Source organism: Molothrus ater, chromosome 29 (genome assembly GCF_012460135.2).
Source record: "Molothrus ater isolate BHLD 08-10-18 breed brown headed cowbird chromosome 29, BPBGC_Mater_1.1, whole genome shotgun sequence".
In the NCBI taxonomy this organism is placed as follows: Eukaryota; Metazoa; Chordata; class Aves; order Passeriformes; family Icteridae; genus Molothrus; species Molothrus ater.
Genome location: NC_050506.2, coordinates 2923265 through 2945345, shown reverse-complemented (window position 1 = coordinate 2945345; position 22081 = coordinate 2923265). Strand labels below are relative to the sequence as shown.

The 22081-nt window shown below is 51.0% G+C and overlaps 1 protein-coding gene across 2 annotated transcripts; it reads right to left on the bottom strand.

The window, feature by feature from the left end:
* Nucleotides 1–87: 87 nt before the first annotated feature.
* Nucleotides 88–21871, bottom strand: DAP3 (death associated protein 3). Of its 2 annotated transcripts, XM_036398147.2 has the most exons (14): nucleotides 21824–21871; nucleotides 20898–20960; nucleotides 20327–20372; nucleotides 13717–13830; nucleotides 9513–9614; nucleotides 7268–7376; nucleotides 6616–6708; nucleotides 5363–5493; nucleotides 5105–5185; nucleotides 3514–3672; nucleotides 2239–2298; nucleotides 1108–1197; nucleotides 304–421; nucleotides 88–197 (listed from the first exon to the last, which is right to left on the bottom strand). In XM_036398147.2, the coding sequence occupies exons 3-14, from the start codon at nucleotides 20366–20368 to the stop codon at nucleotides 112–114; spliced, it is 1185 nt and encodes a 394-aa protein (XP_036254040.1). In that variant the 5' UTR covers nucleotides 20369–20372; nucleotides 20898–20960; nucleotides 21824–21871; the 3' UTR covers nucleotides 88–111. The 2 variants fall into 2 exon arrangements, with proteins under 2 accessions (XP_036254040.1, XP_036254037.1); XM_036398144.2 differs by lacking the exon at nucleotides 21824–21871 and having other exon boundaries at nucleotides 20898–21300.
* Nucleotides 21872–22081: the final 210 nt, after the last annotated feature.

The following is a 22081-nucleotide window of genomic DNA, read 5'->3' as shown; positions in this document are numbered from 1 at the left end:
CCGGGAGCGCGTCACGGGGCCCGCCCCGGACGGGCGGGGACGCGGCGGGGGCGGGAACGGACACGGACAGAGACACGGACACGGACAGCGGGGAACGGAGCCTTTATTGCGCTATAGGGGTCCCGCCAGCCGGTCCAGCTGCCGCGGGTTGGAGCCGCTGAGGAACTGCAGCTCCGCTTTGCCATCCTCCGTGTGCGCTGCGAGAGAGAACAGAGAAAAACAGAGGAAAAACAGAGCTGGAGGGGCTGCGGGAGGGCTGGAGGGAGGGAACGGCTCCGGTTCTGCCCCTCTCCCAGCACTGACCTTTCTCGTGCTGCAGCCACCTCCGCTCCAGGTAGTAGCCGTAGCAGCTCTCGAACTCCCTCGGGCTGTAGTTGGGGACCGGGATGGGCACAAAGGGGTCCAAGGCATCGAAACCCTCCTGGGAAGGGAGCTCAGGCAGGGTCAGTGCTGGGGGCTGGCTGGGGACACGGCCCAGAGACCTTGGGAGCTCATGGAGTCATGGAATACCCAGAGTTGGAAGGGACCCACAAGGATCACCCAGTGCAGCTCCTGGCCCTGGGACACCCCAACGATCCCAGCCTGTGCCTGGGAGCGGTGTCCAAGCGCTCCTGGAGCTCTGGCAGCCCTGGGGCTGTGCCCATTCCCTCTGGGAGAAGAAACTTTTCCTGCTGTCCAGCCCAAGCCTGCCCTGACACAGCTCCAGGCGTTCCCTTGGGTCCTGTGCTGGTCACAGAATCAGAGCTGCAGGTCCCTGATCTCCTTTCAGGCTCCTCTTTTCCAGCTGGACTGAAATGCCCTCAGATGCTCCTCATCCTGCAGACCCTCCCTGGGACGCTCTCCTGCAGCTTCAGCCCTTTCACAGACTGTGATGCCCAAACTGCCCCAGGGCAGAGCAGGGACAGTCCCTGCCTTGTCCCTGTGCCTGGCACACCCCAGGACATTTTTGGCTGCCCTGGCACTCAGGGCACTGCTGACCCAAGGGTGTATGTGATCCACAGAGAGCCTGAGCAGTGTCCCCTTGAACAGAACCAGGTCACCAAACAATTTTTTAGTTGGTTTCCCAATGGGAAGAGGGGAAAAAGCCCAAAAGAGGCCGTGACTGACCTTTCCCAGCAACTCCTGGGGAGTGTAGGCTGAGCTGGGCTTGAAGAGCGAGCCAGTCTGGCTGAGGGTGGTCACAATGGCACCTCCACTCTGGAAAGCAGATCAGAAATAAAAATGCTGTCAGCTGCAAACCCAGTGCTGGTTTAGGATCAACCCCTGAGGCATCTTTTGATTGCAGGATGGAGCTGCAGGAGCAAGTCCAGAGGAGGTTCCATGGTGGAGCCCCTCTGGAGCCAGGCTGGGAGAGCTGGGGGTGCTCACCTGGAGAAGGAAAAGCTCCAGGGAGAGCTCAGAGCCCCTGCAGGGCCTAAAGGGGCTCCAGGAGAGCTGGGAACAAGGGATGGAAGGACAGGACAAGGGGGGACGGTTTCACAGTAACAGGGCAGGGCTGGATGGGATATGGGGCAGGAATTCCTGGCAGTGAGGGTGGGCAGGCCTGGCACAGGTGCCCAGAGCAGCTGGGGCTGCCCTGGATCCCTGGCAGTGCCCAAGGCCAGGCTGGATGGGGCTGGAGCAGCCTGGGACAGTGGGAGGTGTCCCTGCCATGGCAGGGGGGTGGCACTGGGTGGGCTTTAAGATCCCATTCTGGGACCTGGATTCTTCAAAAATTCTGCAAATTAACCTTTTATAATGCTCCAGACCACACTAATCCAGGCTGCTCCGTGTGAGCACAGAGAAAATAAATAAACAGCTCACGTTCCCAGGGCTGGCATTAAAACTTTTCTTACTTGTGATGGGTTTTCTATGCCAACAAGTGAAATACTTTAAAATGGACTTTCCTATACACCTTTAAATCTGCAGCCTACTGGTTCTAGCTCCAAGGGGGTGGAAAAAGCAGCAGGAGGAGTTGACCTCCTACAGCAAAATGTTCAGAAAGCAGAAGTTCTCACAAGCTCCAGGAATTCATAACCCAAAGGGCTGTGAGACACCTCCAGCTCAGGGTCCCCCAGCAGAGCTTGCCAGGGCAATCAGGAAATGCTGCTGCAGGTTCCAGCTGTCCTCATCTCCTCAGGGGTGTCACAAACACTGGTGAGACACTGCTGCTCTCCCTCAGCACTGCTGCACCCGTGCCTTTGGGCTTGTGCAGATGTCATTGCTGGGATCTCACTGCTGGCAGAGCCTGGAACTCACCCAGTCGTTCCTCAGCATCTTCCGCAGGTTGTGCACGAGCGTCAGCTCCTCTGGAGAGACCTGGTGGAGATGGTCTGCATCACCATTTCATTGCCAGCAGCTTCTGTCAGACACAAATTCCCCTCCCCTCGCTCCAGCTAGGCTGGCAGGATCATTTCTATCCTTCAGGCACCTTTTATTCTCTGCTTTCCCTGGGCCCTGCAGCATCGGGCCTGAGTCACGCTGCACTGAGCAACAGCCAGGCCCTGCCCCTCCAACAACACCCACCTGCACTTCTGCCTCAGGGAGAGAGGAAAAACTCAGGAAAAATTGTCTGAAGCACAATATGAACCTTTCAGGCCCCTCCAAAGACTGAACATTTGCAGGGATTGACACAGAACTAAAATTGAAGCAGCCTCCCTGCTCCTCCCTGCAGCAGGAATCAGGGCTGTGCCAGGGCAGAGCTCTGGGGAAATGATGCCTTAGGATTTTAGTTTTTATAATTTTTATATATTATATTATATATTATATCATATCATATTACATTACATTATTTTGAAATTTTATAATTTTTATATATTTGTAATCCTGCAGTTCTTAGTGTCTAACTCTAAACTCCACATACAATGCTAGCTACAGCTTTCCCATTTTGGGCAGACACAAGAATCCCTCTCCAGGCCTGGCAATCAAGGACACCTCCCTGCCTCAAGCCTTGAGAAATGTCAAAGAAAAGGGAGCTGGGGGGAGCAAACTTGGGGTAAATACCTTCATTACCTGAAGTTGTAATTGGAAGATTAACCTCCAATATGCAAATGGACCAAACTTTTAAAAGTGTGAAAACCTGTGATGTATTGTCCATTTTGTGTGCAGCCCCTAGGGGCTTTGTCTGCCCAAAATGTACCTGAAGACCCATCAATAAATAGAACTGCTTTTATCCCCTTAATTTTGTCTGGCCTCTGCTTTTAGGTAGCCCAAAAAGGCACCTGTGGAAGAGGTTTTATAGTGACTTGCGAGACAGAGAAAAGTTTGAGAAGAGGATCCATGTTTACCCCTGAAAGAATTTTCTACCAAGGTTGTTGACATAGAAACCAAGAAAGAAAGAAGGAGAAATAAGAAAAACCTGCAACTATGAGCACTTTGTCTTTCCTGACCAACGAGTGAAGCGTAAACTTCTGAATTTTGCAAGAATGTATAAAAACCATGCACGCTAGAATAAAACCAGGTTTGAAGCCTTCTGAAAATGGAGAGGGTTGCTTGGCCCTGTGAGCATCTGCAGCCCACCAGGCCCATCCTCACCGGGCTCTTGTCCTCCTTGCTCAGCGTGGTCCGGCCCCAGAGCGCGTTGACGCCGTCCACGGCCACCAGGAGCCGGAAGGAGCCGCGGTGGCTCTGCAGCTTCAGCTCCCTCAGCAGCACCCCCACGGCATCGCTGGCACTCCTGACCCGAGCCAGGCCCTGCAGGGAGCACAGGGCACACAGCTCAGCCTGCCTCGGCCCTGGGCTGTGCTCTGTTTGCCACCTGTCAGAGGCGGGGCAGCTATCAGCTCTTCATTGTTAAATTAACACTGCTAAAACCAGGTGGGGCAGGTATCAACTGTTCAGTGTTAAAATTAACACTGCTAAAACCAGGTGGGGCAGTTATCTGCTGTTAATTAAAATTAACACTGCTAAAACCAGGTGGGGCAGTTATCTGCTGCTCATTGTTAAAGTTAACACTGCTAAAACCAAGTGGGGCAGTTATCAACTGTTCAGTGTTAAAATTAACACTGCTAAAACCAAGTGGGGCAGTTATCTGCTGTTAATTAAAATTAACACTGCTAAAACCAAGTGGGGCAGTTATCTGCTGCTCATTGTTAAAATTAACACTGTTTAACACAGCTAAAACCAAGTGGGGCAGTTATCTGCTGCTCATTGTTAAAATTAACACTGTTTAACACTGTCAAAACCAGGTGTGGCAGTTCTGTTCACTGGGCAGTTTTCTTTATCTCTTCCACAATCAATCCTCCCTCCAGGAGGTATCTGCTGTTAATGAGCCATTAATTATTAATTCTCTTCTGTCCATGGCCACTGAGTGTCCCTGCAGGGCTGATCCAATCCCATCATCCCATGGGGAGATGCTCCGCCCAGGGGAGGAGCCAAGCATTCCTACCTGGATCCGATCTGAGGTTTGGCACAGCCCAGCAGCCTTTGCCCAGTGCATTGCCAGAGGAGCAGCTTCTGCTGCCCTGCATGGCCAGAGGGAGCCCAGGCCCATCTCCAGCAGCCCTGGAGCTGCAGAGGAAAACTCCCCCCTTGTGCAGGATCCCTGCTCCAGCAGAGCCACAGCTGGCACTGCAGGAGGGCTGAGCCCCCATGGGATGGGGCTGTGCCACCCCCTGGCACACAGGGGACAGGGCATGGGCTGACTCTGGCAGTGTTGTTTTGCGTTTTTTTTTGTACTATTGCATTTGTATTTTTATTTTTCCTAATAAAGAACTGTCATTCCTATTCCCACATCCTTACCTGAGAGCCCCTTAATTTCAAAATGGTAACAATTCAGAGGGAGGGGGTTCACATTTTCCATTTCAGGGGAGGCTCCTGCCTTCCTGAGCAGACAGACACCTGTCTTGTCAAACCAAGACAATTTCTTGCTAGGGGGTGACTTTTGGGCAGCCCTTCCAGAGGAAGACAAACTGACAGTCAACAACCTCTTCCAAGAGCAGTTTGAGCATCAAAACATGAGAATTTCTAATTCTAACTTGGTCTTCTATCCAAATTCTCTGTACAATTTTCTTTACAGAGCCACCACATCATCACCTTTTGTGGACAGGGAGACGCCTCCTATTTCCCAGGACTCCCATCTCTAAGATCCTGAGGAGCAATCTGTCCCTCAGTGGCTGTTCCTTACCTGCTCCACCACTTCCCTCAAAGGTCTGCCCTCCTCTGTGCTTTCTCTTTTGCCCCAAATGTATTTTTTTTGTGTTTTTATCTGTGGGAAGAAAGCAATGATGAGATTGGGGATGATAGGAGGCAAAGCAAGGCTGGATTGCAGCATCTGGGAGAAGCATCCACCAGCACCTGCCATCCCCACAGAGGGATCCAAAGTGCTTTTCCTCCAGCAGCTGAAGAGCAGCACGGGGCAGGGGTGGGGTTTGCAGCCACCAACCTCTTCCAGGAAACGTTCATTGGAGGTTTTGAAGTTCTTGAGCCAGACAGAAGCCTGCAGAGGCTGATCCAGCCTGTCTTTGTTGTAGGAAGAGTGAAAAAGCTCCTTGCAGTTCTTCACCCAGAGATGAGCTGTCAGCAAAATAAAACTGTTGGTTTGAATATATATATATAAAATTTTTTTTTAGTCAAAATAATGGTATGAGGTGGGGATGGTAGGGGTGTTTGTGTTGCTTGTCCTTATTCTGCAGCTCTGGTAGGGAAAGTCACAGAATCATGGAATGGGTTGGGTTGGGTTGGGTTGGGTTGGGAGGGACCTTAAAGATCAACCAACCCAACCCATTCCATGATCCTGTGGGACACCTTCCAGTAACCCAGGGTGCTCCAAGCCCCATCCAAACTGGCCTTGGAGGGATGCAGGGGCAGCCACAGCTTCTCAGGGCCTCCCCACCCTCACAGGGAGGAATTCCATCCCAATATCCCATCCATCCCCGCCCTCTGGCAGTGGGAGGAGGCCATTCCCCCTTGTCCTGTCCCTCCAGTCCCTTGTAAATATTCTCTCTCCATTTTTCTCGCAGTCCCATTAGGCCCTGGAAGGCCACAATCAGGCAAACCCAGAGCCTTTTCTTCTCCAGGCTGAACAATCCAAATTTCTTCTTCTGAACTGAACAATCCCAATTCTTTCCTCAGAGCAGAGCTGCTCCCCTGATCCCTCTGATCATCTTGGTGCCTCCTCTGGATTCATCTCAACAGGTTCATGGCTTTGGGACCCCAGAGGTGGATGCAGCTCCATCCTTCCTGCAGAACTGTCCCTCAGGAGCAGAGGAGGCCACACAGACCCCAAAAATCTCTTTCCATGCTCGTTAACAATGGAGAAAACCAGACTGGCCCCAAGGATGTGTGAGCAGGTGAAAGTAACTAATTATGCTCTACTTTATTTGGGGTTTTTGTGTTTTATGGGCCTTTTCCAGTATGGAAAAACAAGGAGAGATTGTGGTGGGATATCCTACAGCTCCCAAACAATCTCCTCCCATGCTTGGTAACAATGGAGGAAACCAAACTGGACCAAAGGACATATGAGCAGGTGAAAACAACTAATTATGCTCTACTTTATTTGGGGGGTTTTGTGTTTTATATTTTGTGTTTTATGAGCCTTTTCCACTATGGAAAAACAAGGACAGGTTGTGGAGGGATATCCTAGAGCTCCTGAAGCAGCTTTTTTGGTGTGTGGTAACAGAGCCCTGGGTTTCTCACCATCTGGGATGTGCAGCACCAGCCAGCCCTGCCTGGAGCAGTAGTGAACCACGTGGCACAGGGTCATGGTCTTCCCTGTTCCTCTCTCACCATCTCCAGCAAGCACTGTCAAGGAAAGGCTTTGAAAAACCACTTCAGTTTGTACTTGACTGTGATTCCTCCAGAAAGGGCACAAAGGGAGCCCAGAGCTCGTCAAAGCAGGGATGGCATTTCACCCAGCACACCCAGAGAGCTCCTTCTGCCTGTCCCCACCCCGCTGAGCAGAGCTGAGGAGCCCCTGCCCTGTGTGCTGACCCTGTCTGTGCCAGGAGTTAAAACAGAGACATCCAAGCTCTGAGCTCCCTGAAGGGCCCAGAGCCCCTGCACTGAGCACAGGCCACATGAATGTATAAAAAGCAGGAATGCTGTAATAAAACCAGGTTTGGAGCCTTCTGAAAATGGGGTGCGCTGCTTTGCATTGTCTCTGTCTCAACTACAACACAGCCATGGAAAATATTTCTGTAATTCATTTTGTGCTTGGATGGTAGAGATGAAAAACACTGGAATGAAAATCTCCACCTCTGGAGACCAGCCCAGCCCAGGCTCACAACCAGCCTCTCCCCTGCAGGAATTCCTTGTGTTTCTCTCTATTCCAGCTGCAGCTGAAGGATACAGATCACATATCTGACAGCAGGGTGGGCCAAGTTGGAGCCCTTCAGGTACGCCAGGATCTCCAGCGCCGGCCTCCGCACCATCACCCGCGCCTCGTTGAAGGTCTGGATCTGAGGAGGGACAGCTGTGACCAAAGTGCCACAGCTGCCCCCAGCCCTGCTCCAAACCTGCCTGCAGGCCCCCAGCACCCCCAGCCACGGGTTTCTCCAGGTCAGCATTGAAGGCACCTGAGATGGTAGCTCGTGGTCAGACTCAGGTGTTTTTACTATTACTACTACTATTATTATTATTATTATTATTATTATTATTATTATTATTATTATTATTATTATTATTATTATTATTATCATCATCATCATCATCATCATTATTATTATTATTATTTACCTGTGTTACAGCCTCACAGCCATGACTTCTGCAGCCTTTCATTAGCAAGGCACAAAAATTGTTCACTATCTCTTCTTACAAGGTCTTTTAAGACTAAACTTTCCAATTAAGAAATGACACCTAGGTTATTTTCCTTTTAACCCAATAACTGATCCCTCCAAGCCCCCAGTGCAGACTTTTCTGTCCAATTATAAAACATCACCCAAACCTATGAAGAAGAAGGGAAAGAAGAACAACTTTGCTCTAAAACTTTTATCTTGCTTCATATTTCTTTCTCTATTCTAAAACCCCAAACTTCATGTTTTCTACTTAGCGATATTACATGCGTCTAACCAACTACACACCTGTTAATTTTAGTATTATTAATTAATTTTTGAAGCCTTCTCCACAGCCTCAGGTCAATTGTAGTGTTCTCTTGTGGGTCTGTGCCAATTAAGAAATGGCACCCAGATTATTTCCCTTTTAACCCCAGAACTGATCCCTTGAACTTGCACTGAGGACTTTTCTGTCCAATTACAAAACATCACCCAAATCCATGAAGAAAAAGGAAGAAGGTAAAGAAGAACAACCTCTGCTCTAAAACTTCCATCTTGCTTCATATTTATTTCTATATTCTAAAACCCCGAACTTTAAGTTTTCTACTTTAAGTTTTCTACTAACATCCTTTGTGATATTACACAAAGTAATACCACAAAGTAAACTTCTAACCAACTACACACCTGCCATTTTAGTATTATTAATCAGTTTTTGAAGCCTTCTCCACAGCCTCAGGTCAATTGTAGTGTTCTCTTGTGGGCTGTGCCTCTAAGCACAGAAAGTTTGAAATTCCCAGCATCCAGGGCTCCAACACCCAGCTCTGCCCAGCAGCACCCACAGGGTTGGTCAAGCAGCACCTGAGAGTTGGTCAAGGGCTGCTTCCCCTCAGTGAAAGGATTTTCTGGTCCTTCCTGTGCCCAAAAAGAGTTTTCTGGGTCACCTGTTCCCACAAATGGGGTGGGGGAGCCTGGCCTGGCCATGAATCCAACTCAGTGACCTGGATTTGCACAGGTGAGGAATCTGTCCCTGACCCAGGCAGGGCAGAGCCTGCACAGCTCCATCCCCCTCACCCCACAGATCAGGAGACAAGATTGTGTTGTTGCAGATAGAAACTTATTTCATGAGACAGCCTGGTTCACACAGAAATACAGCCCTGTGGAAGAGTTTTACAGCAACTTCTGTGAGCCAGACAGAAGTTTGAGAAGAGGATCCATGTTTGCCCCTGAAAGAATTTTCTACCAAGGTTGTTGACATAGAAACCAAGAAAGAAAGAAGGAGAAATAAGAGAAACCTGCAATTATTCCAATGAGCACTTTGTCTTCCCTGACCAACGAGTAGAGTGTAAACTTATGAGCTTTGTAAGGATGTATAAAAGGCATGCATGCCAGAATAAAACCAGGTTTGAAGCCTTCTGAAAATGGAGAGTGTTGCTTTGTAGAAAATATTTCTGTAATTCATTTTGTGCTTGGATGTTCCAGATGAAAACCACTGGAACAAAAGTTGCCTGAGGTGGAACCCTCAACCTCTTCTGCTCTGGGTGGTTGACTCATCTCTTTTAGATGCTGAAAATCTCTATAATGGCAAGGGATAACTGCACTCTGCTCTCTCCCATCCCAACAGGAAAACACCACAGTCACCAATGGATCTGCTTCTTCCCACACAGAATCATGGAATTAGGCTGGATGGGAGATCCTTAAGATCATCCCAGCCATGGGCAGGGCCAGCTCCCACTACCCCAGCTTGTTCCAAAGCCCCTTCAGCCTGGCCTTGGGCACTTCCAGGGCTGCAGGGCAGCCCCAGGGCACCCCTCCAAGCTGGAATACCTGCTGCTGGAAACGATGGGGCAGCCCATGGGGGAACACAGCCTTCACCTCCTGCAGGGGGATGCTGTACAGGCGGCCCTCGTGCTGATCCGTGTGCTTGGCCTGCAAGAGAAGAGGGCAATTGGGACCCTGGGAGAGAAAAGGGGAATTGGGATCCTGGAAAAGGGGAATTGGGACCCTGGAAAAGGGGAATTGGGATTCTGGGAGAGAAAAGGGGAATTGGGACCCTGGAAAAGGGGAATTGGGGCCCTGGGAGAGAAAAGGGCAACTGGGACCATGGAAAAGGGGAATTGGGACCCTGGGAAAGGGGAATTGGGACCCTGGGAAAGGGGAATTGGGACCCTGGAAAAGGGGAATTGGGACCCTGGGAGAGAAAAGGGGAACTGGGACCATGGAAAAGGGGAATTGGGACCCAGGGAGAGAAAATGGCAATTGGGACCCTGGGAGAGAAAAGGGGAATTGGGACCCTGGAAAAGGGGAATTGGCATCCTGGGAAAGGGGAATTGGGATCCTGGGAGAGAAAATGGCAACTGGGACCCTGGAAGACAAAATGACAATTGGGACCCAGGAAAAGAAAATGGCAATTGGGACCCTGGAAAACGGCAATTGGCCAAAGGGGAATTGGGATCCTGGAAAAGGACAATTGAGACCCTGGAAAAGGGGAATTGGGATCCTGGAAAAGGACAATTGGGATGCTGGGAGAGAAAAGGGCAATTGGGACCCTGGAAAAGGGAATTAGGATCCTGGGAAAGGGCAATTGGGACCCTGGGAGAGCAAAGGGGAACTGGCACCTGGTGATGCCTTCCCTGGGCACAGGAGCCCGGGAGGGTGGGCAGGGAGGCAATGCTCAGGCACAGGCAATATTCTCTCACTGGGGGCAGAGCAAGAGGAGGAATAACACAAAAGGAATAAAGCAGGAACACAATAACACAAAAGGAATAAAGCAGGAACACAAGAACACAAAAGGAATAAAGCAGGAACACAATAACACAAAGGGAATAAAGCAGGAGCTGTGGGGTCAGGACACTGCTGGCAGATGCTTGGAAGAGGCCAAAGAGAGGAGACCCCAGCGGGCACTGAGCAATGGGGGATTCTCTGAGCCCATGCACAACCTGTGGTGTTTGGGGGGCACCATGGATTTACCTTCCAACAGCCCCCCCAAACCGTGGCAAGGCTGTGGCACCCTTCTGAGTCACCTGCTGCTCTCACACCCACTTTCTTCTGTGACAAAATGATGTTTTCTGCCTTGGGCTGCTGCCTCCCAGCAGTGATTCCCACTGTGCCGTTTGGTTACTGGGGCTGGAGGCTTAAAAACTCCCAATTTCTTTTTTGGGGCAATAATTTCCAGTCCCTTGTGGTGACCCCAGTGATCAGGGCTATTCCTCCACTGCACCTGATGAATCCTGCTGCATTTATTTCCAGTGTTTCCCCTGCAGGTCTCACCATAATGACAGCAAGAAGCTGTTGTCCCTGGGATCTGATTTTTATTTTTAAAATTTATTTATTTATTTTTATTTTTTAATTATTTTAATTAATTTTTTTTTATCTGAGAATTTAATTTTTCCCTTCATGATTCTCTTTTCCTGCCATGCAATACCTGCAAAGCCCTTACTTATTTCCTCTTGCTCAAATCATCCTTTTTTGTGTCTTGTCTACTTAGGACAGTCAACAGAGACTACTCTGCAGCCCTTCCTGTGTGACTTTTAGCAGTTTTGTGTTAATCTTTGAAGCTTAGATCTTGTCCTGCTCTGCTTTCTGCATTTTTTTCCATGGATTTAAAGTAAAACCATCCTCCTCTTTATTCCTGTTATAGATAAAAACTGCCATGCACAACAACAAATACAACAATTCCCTTGTTTTCTTTATTTTATGTGCCAGCATTTTTGTGTGCAGGTTTCTGTTTGGCCAGGAATATTTTGGCTTTTCCCAGCTCTTGATGGACTCTCCATGGAGCACTGCTGGAAGCTCTGTTGCACATCCATGAATTTTCTGCTCCCAGGATTCCTGTTAAGTCTCCCTTCCCTTCTTCAGGACAGATCTGCAGCCTGTTCAGCACAAAATACCCCTCTGCTCCCACCTTCTGCCCCTTCCACTCAGCAGCCACCCCTGTCCCACCCTCCCTGGGGGACACAGGACAGGCCAGGGTGTCCTGGACTCTGGGCTTGACCTTGGCACAGCTGCAGGAGCTGAGGAACTCCTGATTCAAGGAATGATTTCTGGGAAGTTTGGTAACTTCAGCAAAAGGCTGAGCTGCTGGAGCTGCCAAACTGGGGGGTTCAGTGGTCAGGAAATCCTTGCACCAGGGGGGTAAATGTTAAATCCTGGCTGTTCAAGAGGTGCCCTGCTGGAAGGAGCTGGCACCTGAGGAGAAGTGTGAAAAACTTCTTTTTCCCAAGCTTATTTCAAACTGTGGCTTCCCTGGAGTTCTCCTGGACACAGCACCTGTGGTTTTCCACAAGAGCAGGACTCCAGAGCCCATTTTCATCCTCAGCTTCATCCCTGCCTTGCTGCTTGACTTTGGGCAAATTCCTTCCCTCTCCTACACAACGTGGGTCATTTATCCTCCTGTTTCCTCCCCCGGAGCTGTGCTAATGGCAGGGTACACAAACTCTGCTGAAAAATGTGGTGTTCAGTGCCTTTCTTAGCCCCGTTTCAATGGGACTGTGTGGTGCAGGAGCTGAGTGCCCCAGGCAGGCCGAGGTGGCCAAAGGCAGAGCTCAGGCACGGGTCAGAATGGCAGAGGCGGCTGCCTGGCAACAGGAGGCAGGCACGGGACAGCGGGGACAGCGGGGACAATGGGGACAATGGTGGCCATCTGGGCTGGGCTGTGCAATGCACGGGGTCACGTGCGAGACCATCTCCCGCTGCCGTTTCCATAGAGACCCCGGAGGAATCACAGAGGCTCCAATTACACGGCAGCAGAAAAGCACCTCAAAGGCTCGTTCCATTCATTTCCTGCCCTTCATTTTGTGCTCCAGACACACACACAGAGGCTGAGGCTGCAATTGTGGTGCTGCAGGGCTGTGCTCAGGTCATCTGGGGTGTGGTTTTTATCCCCTTCACAGCCAGCTCAGGGAGGTTTGCCAGGGAAGAATGAGCCTGGAGTTGAAATTCATGGTGTCTGATGAGAAGCCTGTGCCAGCTCCTGCAATCTCATCTGGGCAGCTCTGGAGAAGGGATCAATCCCTGCTCCCAGGAGCTCTCAGGCTCCATCCATCCTGAGCAGGTGCCCTGCACAGCCACGGCCCATTCATGGAGCTGATCCCTGCTGTAGGTGTGTGTGTACACCTGGTGCAGGTGTGTGTACTCCTGGTGTAGGTGTGTGCACCCCTGCTGTAGGTGTGTGTACTCCTGGTGTAGGTGTGTGCACCCCTGGTGTAGGTGTGTGTGTACACCTGGTGTAGGTGTGTGTACTCCCTGCTGTAGGTGTGTGTACTCCCTGCTGTAGGTGTGTGTGTACACCTGGTGCAGGTGTGTGTACCCCTGGTGTAGGTGTGTACCCCTGGTGTAGGTGTGTGTACACCTGGTGCAGGTGTGTGCCCCTGGTGTAGGTGTGTGTGCCCCTGGTGTAGGTGTGTACCCCTGGTGTAGGTGTGTACCCCTGGTGCAGGTGTGTGTGTACCCCTGGTGCAGGTGTGTGTGTACCCCTGGTGTAGGTGTGTGTGCCCCTGGTGTAGGTGTGTGTGCCCCTGCTGTAGGTGTGTGTACCCCTGGTATAGGTGTGTGTACACCTGGTGTAGGTGTGTGTACCCCTGGTGTAGGTGTGTGTACACCTGGTGTAGGTGTGTGCACCCCTGGTATAGGTGTGTGTACACCTGGTGTAGGTGTGTGTACCCCTGGTGTAGGTGTGTGTGTACCCCTGGTGCAGGTGTGTGCACCCCTGCTGTAGGTGTGTGTACACCTGGTGTAGGTGTGTGCACCCCCCGTACCCCAGCACAGTCCCAGGCAGCACTGCTGGCAGCCAGGATGGCCCTGGTGGCAGCCAGGGGACAGTGGTGGCAGGATGGCCCCAGGGGACAGTGGTGGCAGCCAGGGCTGGTGTGTGCAGGGACCGTGGTGGCAGGATGGTGCTGGTGGCACCCAGGGGACAGTGGTGGCAGGGCAGGATGGCCCCAGTGGTGGCAGGATGGTCCCAGGGGACAGTGCTGGCAGCCTGGGGACAGTTCTGGCACCCAGGGGACAGGGCTGGCAGGCTGTCACTCACCGGGTCGCTCTCGCTGGTGTGGAAAATCGCTCGGGGCTTTGCTGCTGGCACATCCTGGCTGGACACGGAGCTCAGGCCAGCCCTGGCCGTGTGCAGGGCACAGCCACGGCCCAGCTGAGGGACAGCAAGGGGAGAAACGATTAAAATGAATTTAGATGTGTTGTGTTAGAAAGTTATGCTGCATTCATTTTCTTAAGGAGTGTGTTAGATACAGCTTTAGGTTATAACATAATGTTAAAATAGAAACTATGCTACAATGTTCAACATTATTCATTTTATGTTTACAATTATTTATGTTTATGTATTATGTTTACATAGCACATAAATATGTATTCTATTAAACATGTATTAATTTTCTTAAGTAGTGTGTTGAATATAGTTTTAGGTTACAATATAATGTTAAAATAGAAACTATGTAAATAATGTAAAATAGAAACTCGAGTAAGATACTTTTTTTAAAGAGAGGAATGAGGTACTCCCACCGAGATAGCAGCCACAGGACACCTAAATCTTTTAGAGAAAAAGAATTTATGGTGCCCTTATCAGAAGAAAATAACTCCTTCCTGCCTCACAGTGAGGATTCAGAGGAAGAAGTTGACACTGCCCAGACAGAATCCTGTGTTTGAATGGAATTTATGCATCATGCATGAGGTGTATGAATATGCAACAGGCTGCTGTTCTTGAGGGTTAATCCTCTGTTAACGTGGGTCCTTTTTCGGGCTCATTTTGCCCAGAAAGAGGTACCCAGACTGTCTGTAACTCTTTGATTTTATTGTCTTGTATTATCCTAATCCTAATTGTCCAAATTTTTATTACTCTAATTTTATTACTATTTTATAGCCATTTTATTACTATTAAACTTTTAAAATTTTTTTTTAAAAAGTGATTGGCGTTTTTCACAGAGGCAAGGAGACAACAAAGCTGTCAGCAGCCAGGGATTGCTGGGGAAAACCAGCCCAGGGCCTCTGCTCTGAGCCCTCTGTGATCCCAGCGAGGCACGAGCAACCCAGAGCTGAACTCTGATTGCAATTGCAGTGAAAACTCATCATTAGCATGGAAATTCAGCATGGCTGTAGAACCAGATTCCACATTTAGATACCTGCACTGAAACCGTTCTCACCTGAGCCACTTCCACCTCACTGAGCCAAGCCCTGCACCTGAGGTTTACCCAAAATACAGAATTGAGTTTTTTACCCAATTTACACAAAATTCCTTAAGATCCCACATGCAGCCATTAAAGCCTCACTGCTGGGAAGTGCCCACACTGAGGAGAGGCAGCACCCTGAGAATTCAGCCTGTCCAACATTCCAAAATCACCTCAATTACCCAGGGATTAGTGCAGCTCTGCCCACTATTTGATATTTATAATTACACTCCCCACGCTGATTCCCCTGCCTGTGTCCCTGCACCCAGACTCTGGCATTAGGATCCAGACGTGGCTGAGAAACCAAAGCAGCCAGCTAAGCTGATTAATTCATTTTTCCCCAGCCAGCCCGCCTGCAAAACCCAGCCAAAACAGGCAAGGAAGCGAGCAGCGGCAGGACAAGCATTTTATTATGTCGTGGCGAAAGAAAACACAAACATTTGTCAGTGATTTAGAAAGTGCATCCTCCAGACAGGCTCTGGGAGAAGCTGAGAGCCCCTGAGCAGCACTGACAGGGCCATGGCAGCAGTTTCTGATTTTGTGTGTCTGGGTGAGAGCAGCAGAACGCAGAGCTCGGAGCCAGGGACAGCTGTGGCGTGCCACAGCCCTGCTGCCACCCCAGGGCTCCTCAGGGGCCACTGCAAAGCCACCAGGGCTCCAGGGAAAGTGGGGCCAGGCTCATTGCAGATGCCTGAGTCAGCATTTGGGCACTTGCCCTCCCGTTAGGTGTGGGAACTCAGCACATCGCTCCCGATGTCCAGAGATGCCAGGAGAACCCTTGGGGGTCTCGGAAACCCTGGAATGTTGCCAGGAGTGTTTGGTGGCTTGATTTTGATCCATCCACAGAAGTGACAGCAGTTTGAGGACATGAGAATCACTTTAGAGTGAAGGGTGTAAAAGGGACACATTTAGAGGGTGAAATATAAACTTTAAGGTTTTTGGTACAGGGCGGTTATGGAGACAAGATGGAGGGATCAGGGCATGTCTCGTCCTTCTTCTTTCTTCTTCTTGTCCTCCATCTCCTGTGGTGATGTTGGCACTTGGGGATTGGTTCATGGTGAAGGTGCACTTGCCAACATGGGTGAAAAGTATTGGAAAATAAAGGTAAATATCATGTACGTAGATTTTAGTATAAAAAGACATGACCGCCCCCTGAGAGTCAGAGTGCCCTTGGCTGCCTTGCAGGTCAGACCTCTGTTGGGCAGACAGAAAATTTTGTAGATAAGAAACAATAAACAATCTGAAGATGGAAAAGCTGAAGAGTCCAGACTCGTCCTTTGAAACGCGTGCGACCCAAGGACCGCCCTACCCGTGTGGGGGCAGAGACAGACAGACAGACAGACAGACAGACAGACAGACAGCCGGAGCCTCCCGTTGGGGAAGGGATGGAACCAGCCTGGAGCCTCTGGAACCAAGAGCTGCAGTGCAAATAGGGAGATCACTCAACACATCTTGTTCCCACGTTGCCCTTTTCCTCCTCAAATGCAAATGATCCTTCAGGATTGCTTATTTTAGTTGAAAATCCACGGAGGTGACAGATTACAGCCTTGAGCAAGGCACAAAGATGCCAGTTTAATACATGAATAAATACAGAAGGCAATTCCTGTCACCTGATCATGTAGAAAATGTCAGCCCTGAGCCTGGAATCAGAATCCCTCTCATCTCCCTTGAACATCCTTGCACAGGGGGTCCAGAGAAGCTGTGGCTGCCCCTGGAAGCGTCCAAGGCCAGGCTGGATGGGGTTTGGAGCATCCTGGACCAAGGGAAGGGTCCCAGCCCCGGGCAGGGGGTGGGACTGGCTGTGGTGGGAGGTCCCTCTGGGATCTCATTCTCTCCCCCTCAAGCCCCAGGCGAGCGTCTGAGGGCTCTGGGCTCTGCTCAGCTGCCAGGGGAGCTCCCTGCCCATCCTCTGCCAGGGGTACCACACAAACCCTCAGCCCTGGGCACTGCAGTGCTGAAGGAAAACGAAACAAGCGTGAAATTCTTGCTCTGTGTGCAGGTTTTAGGGATGTCCAGGCACAGCCTTGAGCTGAATGATGCTTCATCAAACCAATATTAGCAATGTCACGTTTTGAAAAGCCCAAACTGAGCTCAGCAGGATGTGGAATCTCTGTGGGACACAAGGCAGCTCCTCATGAGTTCTCTGAAGGGAGAGGAACTCAGAATACAAGTCCAGTCCTCTGGTCTTGCAGCCAAACATTAAATTTCTATTTTTTTTTCCATCAGCACAGCACATCCCAAGTGTAAATCACTCCTGCAATGACATTATTTTACTGCCATTTGCAGTCTTAGCACCACAGCTCCTTCCCAAAACCCCCTGGAACCTGGTGGTGCTCTGTGTGGAAAATGGATTTACAGGAAATTCTTAAAACTTGACAGAAGGTTCACAAAGCCTGTATTTGTATGTAAACTTTGAGATAAGAAATGTTGATTTAGAAATGTTATGGAAGAGGATAAACGTTGTTGAGAGAGAAACTAAACCAGAAATAAGTTTTAAAAGATGTTTTGCAAATAAGACTAAAAATACTTTGAAGAAATAGAACTATGAAAGATGCATTGTATTAAGGCTCACGAGGGGTAATTTTAGATTATTAATTTTAAAGTGTTTACAACACAGTGTAGTTAAAGTTGATAAGCTAAAAGCCACTTATAGTGAACTGTAATTAGGATTTAAATTAAACTTCAAACTTTGGACACTTTGGAACTTTGCCACTGCGGGCTGTGGGTGTGGAAGCAGCTCCCAAGCACCTGCAGAGAGGGAATTGCTCCTCTCAGAGGTGCTACAAAGTCAACACAGGCAGGGAGTACAGCCCTGCTCAGAGCTGTGCTGAGTTCCAGAGATGCACACTTGCATTTCACCAATCACTGTTTCCATTTACAAAAATCCACATTTTAAACTGCCTACAGATGGCTCAGGACACCCCAGCTGAAGCATTTGATACCCTGAGTTTATAAATTAATATCATATCCTGAGTTTAGAGGACCAAGGTGCTTGGTCCCTCCTCCTGAACAAAAGCTCAGCATCCATCCCTGAAGTTTGGAATGCAGGAACATCCACAGAGCCCTGCACAGCCATCCCCAGCAAATCCCTGGGCTTTGGAACACCAGGAGCATCCACAGAGCCCTGCACAACCATCCCCAGCACATCCACAGAGCCCTGCACAACCATCCCCAGCCCATCCCTGGGCTTTGGAACACCAGGAACATCCACAGAGCCCTGCACAGCCATCCCCAGCACATCCACAGAGCTCTGCACAGCCATCCCCAGCACATCCCTGGGCTTTGGAACATCCACAGAGCCCTGCACAGCCACTCCCAGCACATCCCTGGGCTTTGGAATGCCAGGAACAACCACAGAGCCCTGCACAACCATCCCAGCACATCCCTGGGCTTTGGAATGCCAGGAACAACCACAGAGCCCTGCACAGCCACTCCCAGCACATCCCTGGGCTTTGGAACACCTGGAACATCCACAGAGCTCTGCACAACCACTCCCAGCACATCCACAGAGCTCTGCACAACCATCCCCAGCAAATCCCTGGGCTTTGGAACACCTGGAACATCCACAGAGCCCTGCACAGCCACTCCCAGCCCATCCCTGTGGTTTGGAACACCTGGAGCATCCACAGAGCTCCCAGTGCGGCTCTGCACAGCCACCCCAGCCTCTCCAGCGCCGTTTCCCCGAGCAGGGAGCGGATTTTGGGCTGAGTTTCCATCTGCCAAGGGACAGGAGCCGCCTCTCCGGGATCCCTGAAATGGCAGCGAAACCATCACGTGGTGCCCGAGATGAACCGGGAGCGCCGAGCCGGGAGGTGGAGCTGTTCCCGCACCTTCCCGGGATCCGGGGCTGTTCCCGCACCTTCCCGGGATCCAGGGCTGTTCCCGCACCTTCCCGGGATCCCGGCCTCGGGAATGCCGGGCTGACCCCGCTTGTCTCACGGATCCCGGGCTCTTCCCTCATATCCCACGGATCTCGGGCTGTTCCTGTATGATCCAAGGATCCGGGCAGGTCCCACATCTTCCAGAGATCCCGGGATGTTCCTGCATGTCCCCAGGGATCCCGGGCTGTTCCCGATGTCCCAGGGATCCCGGGCTGTTCCCGCATGTCCCCAGGGATCCCGGGCTGTTCCCAATGTCCCCAGGGATCTCGGGCTGTTCCCGCATGTCCCCAGGGATCCCGGGCTGTTCCCGCATGTCCCAGGGATCGCTGGGAATGCCGGGCTGTTCCCGATGTCCCCAGGGATCCCGGGCTGTTCCCGCATGTCCCCGGGGATCCCGGGGCTGCTCCCGCATGTCCCCGGGGATCCCGGGCTGTTCCCGCATGTCCCAGGGATCCCGGGCTGTTCCCGCATGTCCCAGGGATCCCGGGCTGGTCCCGCATGTCCCCAGGGATCCCGGGCTGTTCCTGCATGTCCCCAGGGATCCCGGGCTGGTCCCGCATGTCCCCCAGAGATCCCGGGCTGTTCCCAATGTCCCAGGGATCCCGGGCTGGTCCCGATGTCCCCAGGGATCCCGGGCTGGTCCCGCATGTCCCCAGGGATCCCGGGCTGGTCCCGCATGTCCCCAGGGATCCCGGGCTGGTCCCGATGTCCCAGGGATCCCGGGCTGCTCCCGCATGTCCCCAGGGATCCCGGGCTGGTCCCGATGTCCCAGGGATCCCGGGCTGGTCCCGCATGTCCCCAGGGATCCCGGGCTGCTCCCGCAGCCTGCCCGGGAAGGGAAGCCCTGCACAGCCAGAGCTGCAGAAGGCAGAGCTGCAGCCACACGGCTGTGCTGGAGGGGAAAAGCCTGGAAAAGGCAAAAAGGCAGCAGCAAACCACACAGCTGGAACTCTTCTCCATCAGGAAAAAATTCCAGACCTTCTCCATGAGCTCCTGCTGCTGTTTAGGGTTTCAGGAGGCCCTTGGACGGCACAGGGATGCTGTGAGCTGGGGCAGAGTGCATCACTGTACCCACTCCAAGTACCGGGCCATTTCTGGCTCAGAAAATGAAACAAAAAAAAAATAAAATAAAAGGTTTTTCCCCCAGAGGGTGCTGGGCACAGCCCCAAGGCTGCCAGGGCTCCAGGGGCACTGGGAGCTCCCAGCACAGCGGGGATTGCTGGGGTGTCCAGACAGGGCCATGATCCTTCCAGCTGGGAATATCCCAGAATTCTGTGATCTTTGGCAAAACTCTTCCCAGAGCATCTGTGCAGGGCTGGTGGGTTGTGCTTCTGGACATCCCAGCCATGCCGAGTGGAATAATCCCTATTTCCTGAGAGACACACGAATGGAAGGTGCAGGATCTCAGAGCTGGTTCCAGCCGGGCTCCCCTCCCCAGACTCCTCAGGGAAACGTGGGAATGCTGGACCTACTCTTTCCTCAGCCCACAATGGGCATTCACTCATTTTCTATGCTGAAAATTGTCATTCCAGGCCACAGGAAAGTCAAAATATTGGAAATAGCACCAGGCTCTTGCAGGGCTTACCTTCAGAGAATGGCACATGAGTCCTTTCAGGCTTCCCAGCATTTTCCTGCAGGAACAGAAGTGGATATTTTAGGTTTTTTGTTCTATTTTTGATTTTATTTTAAAATATATATTTTTTTGTTATGCCTGAATATTTTATGCTGAGAGAGAACTGTTTGTGTTGAAAGACCTTCATGACAAAGCACACAAATAATTCAGAACAAGTGTCAGATGCTCTGCAGTAACACAGACTGGTGGTCAGCACCACTTGCTTAGGAAAAACTATTAAGAAAATGAAAATGATGATGATAATAATAATAATCCCATGCCATTTAAATAAAAATTACAAATAGTTGTAGTTTAAAAAAATTAAAATTTTTAAAATTTTAAAATTAAATTTTAAAATGTTAATGGAATAGTTTAACAGAAAACAAATAGTTTAATGGAAAGTAAAATCTTAATTTTTTTAAACTCCCTTTATCAGGGGCTTTTCCCCAGAACCTCCCAAGGAGAAAATGCTGATATTGCCTACCAAGGATGCTTTGAGAGTTCTTGGGTGCAGTAATTTGCATCCAAAGGGAGAATTAATTACCTGAATTGCTCAGGAGGAGCTGCTGCCTCGGTGGAATTGGTGAGCAAAACAAAGCTGGTTCACCTGCACAAAAGAACATTTGCACCTGTAACTGCAGGGAGCAGGAAAACAACCCCACAGGGCAGGGTGTGAAGGCTCTAAATGAGAATTTTCATTCCTTCAGCTCAAATAAATGCAGGAAAACAACCCCCCGGTCCTGCTATTTCAGGAGCGAGTAAAGAGGGATTTTTGGACATTTTCCGTCCTTTGCTGGTGCACAGCAAGGAGAAATCCTATAGATCCCATTGATTTCATATCACTTTTAGCTGCAAAGAAAGCAGGGATGGAAAATCTTCTTTCCCAGTCACAGTCAGGAAAATTAAGGAGTCACAAAGCCTGAATTATATTAATACTTGACTTTTTTTTTTTTTTTAATTTGCTGCTGACTCCTTTTAAAACCCGGGGTTAATTTTGAGCATTCTCAGAGAATGCTGAAATTCTGACAGAATCCCTGAACGACCAGCGCAGCTTTGGGGCTCAGCCCCGGGGGAAGGGGACGGAAACCGCGGCCCTGAGCGCACCTGGGCCGGCTCAGAACAGCCCCGGTGCACCGGGAGCGCTCCGGGCGCACCAGGCATGGAGTTCCGTGGTTTTACCACCAAAAATTACAGACAATGCACCCCAAAAGTGCCTTTACAGCCACCAGAACGCCCCGTTTGCCCCAATTCAACAAAACCAACCCGCGGTCACCGCGCACCGAGAGCGGCCCGGCCCCCCCGGTGCCCCCCACGTGCTGCCCGCCGGGCTCCCTTCCCCACTCCCGGTCACACCGGGGGCCGGAGCGGCACGGCCGTTCGGGCACGGCTCCGGGGGGAGCGGGAGGGCGCGGCGGAGCCCCCGAGGGAGCCGCGGTGTGACCGAAGGGGCCGCGGTGTCCCCGCACTCACCGGGCCCGCTGGGGCCGCTCCCGCCGCGGTGACGGCGCCGCTACGGGAAGCGCTGAGGGACAAAAGAGGCGTGGTCACGAAGGGCGTGGTTAAGTGGGCGTGGTCAGAGGCGTGGCCTAAAACCTGGTGGTTTTGTGGGTGTTAATTGCTTTAATTGATTTCGTCCCTCCGCGCCGCGTTCGGCGGGGGCAGCGCGGGGTTGTGGGCAGGTTTTCAGGAATGGGGAAATGAAATCAGAGCGCTGGGATGGGGCGGATG

Coding starts and splice junctions, on each gene's coding strand:
- DAP3 (XM_036398147.2), bottom strand. CDS start 20,368: ATGCTGGGAAGCCTGAAAGGACTCATGTGCCATTCTCTGAAG. Junction 6,709..7,267: donor TGCTGTCAGATATGTGATCT/GTATCCTTCAGC, acceptor TGCTTGCTGGAG/ATGGTGAGAGAGGAACAGGG. Junction 198..303: donor GTGGCTGCAGCACGAGAAAG/GTCAGTGCTGGG, acceptor TCTCTCTCGCAG/CGCACACGGAGGATGGCAAA.